This window comes from Octopus bimaculoides, chromosome 9 (assembly GCF_001194135.2).
Source record: "Octopus bimaculoides isolate UCB-OBI-ISO-001 chromosome 9, ASM119413v2, whole genome shotgun sequence".
Lineage (NCBI taxonomy): Eukaryota > Metazoa > Mollusca > Cephalopoda > Octopoda > Octopodidae > Octopus > Octopus bimaculoides.
Window position 1 is genome coordinate 10598888 of NC_068989.1, and position 7871 is coordinate 10606758.

At 34.7% G+C, this 7871-nt stretch overlaps 1 protein-coding gene across 1 annotated transcript in view; it reads right to left on the bottom strand.

The window, feature by feature from the left end:
- Window positions 1–7871, bottom strand: part of LOC106883634 (uncharacterized) — a 38750-nt gene that overhangs the window by 18534 nt on the left and 12345 nt on the right. The window contains exons 2-4 of the mRNA XM_014934729.2: window positions 4535–4754; window positions 1992–2284; window positions 444–584 (exon numbers count right to left, since the gene is read on the bottom strand). Of these exons, the coding sequence (XP_014790215.1) occupies window positions 444–584; window positions 1992–2284; window positions 4535–4754 (654 nt within the window). The remainder of the gene's footprint in view (window positions 1–443; window positions 585–1991; window positions 2285–4534; window positions 4755–7871) is intronic.

A 7871-nucleotide genomic window follows, 5' to 3' on the forward strand; every position in this document is an offset into this window, starting at 1 on the left:
TTGGAAGCCTAGTACTTATTCTATCGGTCCGTTTTGCCGAACCGCTAAGTTACGGGGACGTAAACACACCAGCATCGATTGTCAAGCGATGTTGGGGGGACAAACACATACACGCAAACACATACACACACACGCACACACACACACACATATATATACATATATACGACGGGCTTCTTTCAGTTTCCGTCTACCAAATCCACTCACAAGACTTTGGTCGGTCTGAGGCTATAGTAGAAGACACTTGCCCAAGGTGCCACGCAGTGGGACTGAACCTGGAACCATGTGGTTGGTAAGCAAGCTACTTGCCACACAGCCACTCCTACTAGGAAGGTCAAAGCATACAAAGAAGGTTGAAAATTGTAAAGTGGTATGGCGTATAGATACGCTGGTGATCCCTTGGTACAGTTGAGAGAAAAGTTGAAATAAATCAAAGTCATTACCCTGTCTTTTTGAACTCCACCAGCACTTGCAGCATTGATGACATAAATAAAACCAAATGCTTTCGACATGTAAGATGCCAAATACGATATCATCTCTGTGTTCTCTCCAATTCCAGGGGTATCGACCAAAACTACACCTTCCTGTGTTGAACAAAATAAATAAAAATAAAAACAAAAAAAGAAGATTGTTTAATGTAAGTTTTTGTGATGTTGACACTAAATTAATATTAAAAAGGACATAAGACAAAGTAAAATAAAGCGGGTTAAATAAAACTAGCTTATACAAAATCCAGTTCAAATCTGATTAAACAGATCGAATAAGGTAACTTATCTGAAGAATAAATCATATCGAATTCACTTGTGCGCTGTAGTGATAGAATTGGAGAATACAGTATTACAATATGAAGACTTCTATATTTTCCTAAGCCAGTAGGATTTGAACTCAGTACTGCGAGTTAACAGAATGCATTTTAATGAACCAGTTAAATTTACTGAGTTAAAGAGAGTTACATGTAGGTTAATAGCGCAACGTAGTACATGTAGTGGAGGCGCAATGGCCCAGTGGTTAGAGCAGTGGACTCGCGGTCATAGGATCGCGGTTTCGATTACCAGACCGGGCGTTGTGAGTGTTTATTGAGCGAAAACACCTAAAACTCCACAAGGCTCCAGCAGGGAATGGTGGCGAACCCTGCTGTACTCTTCCACCACAACTTTCTCTCACTCTTACTTCTTGTTTCTGTTGTGCTTGTAATTCAAAGGGTCAGCCTTGTCACACTGTGTCACGCTGAATATCCCCGAGTACTATGTTAAGAGTACACGTGTCTGTGGAGTGCTCAGCCACTTGCACGTTAATTTCACGAACAGGTTGTTCTGTTGATCGGATCATCTGGAACCTTCAACATCGTAAGCGATGGAGTGCCAACAACAACAACAATAGTACATGTGAGCTAGCACAGGCACCCGATTGCAAGCCGGTAATCTGACTCTATATCAATACAAGTAAAAGTGTATATAATATGCCAGTGAAATAAGTGAAATAAGATACAAAAGAAGTAGAATAAATTAAACTACGATAAAACACATATAAATTTATTTTTATTGGGTAAAAAAGTCAAATTTCTTAGTCTATTTAGTCAACAACCAAAGGAAAAGGACATAGTCAACCCAGATGAGATTTGAATTTAGAAAGAAGTAAACCAACTGAATAATGTATTATCAATAGTTTATTTAAAATATTGATGAGAATCTGAAGTTTTAAGGAGAGTATCAATAGTTTAAGTGAAGTGAATTAACTAGAGATCAATATCATACATGGAGTTCCTACATAGTCGCTTGACTTACTAGAAACAGCAATTTAATCACCCTTAGATAATATCTTAATAAAGCAAAACATGTTAACTGATGATTCTCCTCAAAAACTAAATGATCAGATCTGGAATGATTTTAATCTTAAGTTACGACTGACCACACAACGACATAACAATCTTATTTCATCTGGAGTTCAGATATTGACTTATAATGTTTGTCATATTTTATGTCATACGTTACCTTAAGTACATTCGAGGGCCAAAATATTTTCACAATTGAACTTTCACAGTCAACATCTGGATCATTTGGCAATTGTACATAATCAGCAAGTTGCTTCAAACCTTCATTAGTATTTAGGTCAATTTGAAGTGGTGACTTACTGCTATCTTTGAAGTGCACTTTAGCATATTTAGAATTGTTTTGGCTCCTACGGATCTCACAGAAGCATGCCGTGCAACAAAGAGGACTGACAGGTAAAACTTTGTGTTTGAGTATCATGTTGATAAGACTGCTTTTTCCGGATCCAGTCTCTCCTAAAGGAGAATAAATTATGTTAAGTATTTGAACATTTTAATGGAAAGCTTAAGCTTGATTTTTAAAAAAAATGACATTTACAGAAAAGTGAAAATTATGTAGAGAGAAATATTAGCTTTCCTGCAAACATTAGTGAAATGAAAGACTACAACTGGTGAATTGAAACTCAGGTTTGGAACACAACAAACAAAGAACTTGTACATATTCTAAATTTTATTTTTTTGCAAGGTAAGATACTATGGCTGGCCACAAATATTTGATATTTAGATCTCATCACCATTCGTAGCTTTGATTAAAAGAAGCCAACTGAGAAAAGCTTTAGTGTATAAAGATATTAGCCTATATTTGACACAGCAATGATTGTGTGGTTAAGAACTTTGCATTCCAACCATGAATTTTGGTTTTGGTCACTCAGCACAACAAGATTGGCAAGCATCATCCATCATGGCTTTAGGTTGTCCCAAGTCCTGTGAGTAAAATGCGATTCACAGAAACTGTGTGGAAGGCTGATCGGAGGGATAATTTTTGTTCTTGGGCGGTCAATTTAATCTTTCATTCTGTTTAACATTTGGCTCCTGAGTGCTCTTTTTCGCAGATTCCACACTATTCCATGCATTCTTGCCAAGTTCCTGGTTTTAGGAAAACTCACTCCCTTTCCCCACAAGTTACAAAGTCTTGAAAATGGTCATGGATATTGTGTTTCTGTCTCAGACTCAGTCATTACGAAGACACGAATTCTCATTTGGGAGCAGGGTTGTAAACACCCATCTCACTCCCGACATTGCGTTTTCAGTTGAGTTAATGTCAGATAACATGATAATATAAAGGAGTGAGATTAGAAATTTCTCTAACAATAGAATAACTCCAGTAGAATATTTCGGAGATGTATTAGTGAAGATGTGTCTCTCATTGATTACTATTGTTATTATTATTATTATTATTATTATTATTATTATTATTATTATTATTTTCCGATTGAATTGTATTTTATTTCATCTTCTGACCAGGTCTCAACCTAAGGCACGTATATATTAGATGGAGAAATTTCCTGAGAATGTGGGCGGTTGAGGTCAACACAATTTTGAGTCTCATAGACTGTTGGTTTCCCAGGGGTCTAGTCAAAAATTTGTCAGTACCTTTCTTGATCATTCCCAGGGCACCTACAACAACAGGGATGGTTTTACTTTTTAATTGCCATGTCTTAGATATCTCAATCTCAAGATCCCTATATTTCAACAGTTTTTCAAATTAACAGGCATATTTTTTCTTTTAGGTCTTTGATGACGATGTCTGGTCTATTTTCATTTATTTGCTTGTCTGTATATATTGCACAGTCCTATAGGATGGTAATATTCTCTCTCTCGGTGACTGGCTTAGGATGGTGTTCATATCATACACACACACACATGGATATATACCTCAATCAACCTTCTCACAGGTCAAAAATGATAAACAACTTCTTTCAGTTTCCATCTTCCAAATCTTCTCACCAGGCTTTGGTCTGTTAGGGCTTGTATTAGTAGAATGCTGTGCCTCCACCATTAGGGTCCAACCAACGGCTTTTGAGCCTTCATGTTTCAGGACACTTATCCTCACCTGGGCAATGCAAACTTTGTATAGCTGAGGATCTTTCTTGCCGGTAGTACAATAATAATAGCAACGACAACAATATTGATGATGATAATAATGACAACGATGATGATGATGATGGTGGTGGTGATGATGATGATGATGATGATGATGGTGGTGGTGGTGATGGTAATAATAATAATAATAATAATAATAATAATAATAATTCTTTCTACTATAGGCACAAGGCCTAAAATTTTACTACTTATTTTATCAACCTTGAACAGATGAAAGGCGAAGTTGACTTTCGCAGGATGTTAACTCAGAACATAAGATGCCAGAAGAAATACTGCCAACCATTTTATCTGATGTGCTAATGATTCAGCTTATCCACCTCCTTATTTACTCTTTCTTTTAAGGTCTGAAATTTCTGAGTTGGGTACCTAATGATGGCAATGACCACAGTGCTTGGACTGGTGCTGAAAAGAAGGAAAGGCATATCAACCACAATGGAATTTGAACTCAAAGCACAAAATGCCGGATGAAATAACACTAAGCATTTTGTCCGATGTGTGAATGATTCCGCCAGCTTGCTGACTTCATCGTCTTATTTATTGACATTAAATATATTTTAATGAAATTCAAGAAGGTATCTCATAGAATTGAAAGTAAAATCTCACCTGCCAACATGATGAGACACTCTCGCTGTCTTAGGTCAAATATGTGTCTTTCTAAAGTATCTTGAAAATTTGGAAACAGTTCATGTAAATCTGATTTGATATTGCTTGGTAACTTCTCTAGGTAAGCTCTCGTTTCCTGATATTTCTTCAGTAAAATATTTCTCTTTGCTACATCTTCTTTAACAATATCCAAGTCCATACTTTTGTCGCTTGATTTATTCTGTAAAAGGAAATAATTGTGCTGTTATAGACTGAGGAGTCTGTTTATCTGTTTATCGCTAAATGTGTCTTTCATTCTTTCATTCATCCACCATCATTAATTCCTATGGATCCCAAAATGTCCTTAAATTTTTTTCAGGATTTATTAAAGAAAAAGGGACTCTGATAAAATTTGTCAGTAAAGTTTGATATAAATTTCATCAAAATTGTAAACATTGGGTAAAAAGAAACAAAAGAGGAAATAGTAAAAAAGTAATAAAAATTCGTTTATGTCAGAAATTTCATTTGATGAATAATGTGAAAATAATATGAAACTACTTCTGATCACCCAGAGATTGTTAAGTAAGAGTGCTTTCTACTATAAGCACAAGGCCTGAAACTTTTTGAGAGGGGATTAGTCAATTACATTGCTCCCTCCTCCCAGTGCTCAACTGGTACTTATTTTATAATTCCTGAAAGAATGATAGGCAAAGTCAATCTCGGTAGAATTTGAACCCCGTATCATTGGCAAAGAGTCGCTCCTGGATGAGTTATTCTAGAGACATGATGTGAACCTATAGTCAGCTGACATTCAATAGCCTGCTCTCGGTGTTCATCGTTTTTCAAGATTTCAATGTATTTGTAATTTTTTCCAAGTATAAAAACATAAAAACAACATGACTCGTCAAACAACATTCCACAAACTAAGAAACTGATTACTATTAATACTTTTATAAATAATTCCAAGCATGTGGTTCTTTTCTTTATTAAAGCTGCATTTTTGTCTTGTTCAGTGTATCTCACTGACACAGAGAATGACATGTTGAATATACAAATACTCAAATCCTTCTATATAATCCACTTGACTGAGCACAAAATATTTGCGTAATGGCAGGTTTCTTCACCTGTCGATTACATGGCCTGATTTCAGATTTACTCTGCACATGACCTCAATGGGCATCACAATTTCATTCTTTCTACAGTTTAAAAAAAATTGAAGCATTGTGCCTAAGAAAGAAATGAGTTAGATATGTCTATGTGGAAAGAAGTTTGCTTCTCAACCACATGGTTCTGAGTTCAATCCTATTATATGGCACCTTGGGCATATATCTTTTCCTACAGCCATCTGTATGTTAATTTCATGATCAGGCTGTTCCATTGATCGTTTGAACAGGAAAACTCATCATCATAACCGACAAAGTGTCAGTTTTATAAGTTAGGTAATGTAGAGATGTTCGACCAGTGTTTGTCCAAGGTTATGTTTTCTGCCGCCTCTCTCTATATATATATGCACATATATATCTTTATATATATATATATATATATATATATATATGGAAAACAGACAAAGTAGAAAATGCTAAAATACTTTTATAAAGAACATTATAGAACAGGTTTCGATCCTTGAGATCTTTTCAACAGTAAATATGAATAATAGATTTTTGAAAAATTATTGAAAAATTAAATTTTGGTAAATTTAAAAGAAAAGTCTTTTTAAAGCCATATTTGTATAGTATTCAAGTAACAGCGGCATTTTTCTTGCTTCTGCCTGTCTCTGTCTCACTTTTCTTTTAAATTTACCAAAATTTAATTTTTCAATAATTTTTCAAAAATCTATTATTCATATTTATGGTTGAAAGATCTCAAGGATCGAAACCGGTACTGAAATGTTCTTTATAAAAGTATTTTAGCATTTTCTACTTTGTCTTTTTTCCATATATATCTACTGGTGTGTTCCTATTCAACCTTTTACATATATATATATATATATACATTAAATCAATAATAATATACATATGTATATAATTATATTAAGGAGCAAGAGCGAAAACGACCTGACTCCAACATGCTAAGGTCGTTTTCGCCCTTGCTGCCTTAATATAATTATATACATATGTATTTTTTATTAATTTAATGTATAAATTACCTATAAATTTTGATACCATGCTGACTACCTGATAAAAATCATTAACATGATTTTTATCCTTAAATTCTATTATGAATTAATAAATAAAATAAAATATATATATCTATATATACTCATGAATATGCATATTTATTTATATATAAATATCTACACACACACACACACATATATATGTGCTTACACAATACATGAATATTATATATATATATATATATATATATATATACAAACACACACACACACACACACATATATATAGATTCAGATGAATATGGTGCTTAAGTTGAGGCACCAGAATTTAGTACGGTATTATCCATACAATTTCAAAGCAAGGTGATTAAAATCAAAATAAGCAACAAGGATATCCAGATGTAATGCAGTACGATCGTTTCATGCAACTCCATTTAATAGAACAATGCAATCATTACATCAATTTAAAATGCAGAGCAATCTTCAGCTGCACAAAGACATAGAATTTAATTAAATTAGAACAGATGGAGATTTAGGTATAATTATACAAATGTGTCCATCTGTTCTAATTTAATTAAATCTATGTCTTTGAGCAGCTGAGGATTGTTCTGCATTTTAAATTGATGTAATGATTGCATTCTTCAATTAAATGGAGTTGCATGAAACGAACGTACTGCATTACCTCTGGATATCCTTGCTGCTTATTTTGATTATCATCATCATCATCATCATCATCGTTTAACGTCCGTTTTCCATGCTGGCATGGGTTGGACGGATTGACTGGAAAAGGTAAAACGTATTGAAAGAAAGTCTGGAAGTCATAACCTTGTGGAAAGACTGTGGAGACACTTCAAAGAAGATGAACTGATTCCAGGCAGGGAGGACAGACTTGACAACTTTGGTCGGTTGACAAACCTCATTTCTCGGAATGGAAACAGGAGATAAAGGAAAGTCCAAAATATAAGGAAGAAAGAGGTAAAAATCATCAAGATTCCATGTGTAATTATATTTTTGAAATGACTGGAAGTAGATTGACAAAGAAAAAGTGCTTTCTGGTACAGGAGAGTGTGAAAAATGGTTGGTATCTGTGTGTCTGGATGTGTGCATGTGTGTGTGTGTGTGTGTGTGTGTGTGTGGCGGCGTGTGTGTGCATGTGTGATAGCGTGTGCGTGTATGGTAGTGTGTGCATGTGTGGCAGTAACTGAGTGTGTGTGTGCCTGTGGTGGTGGTGGTGGCATGTGT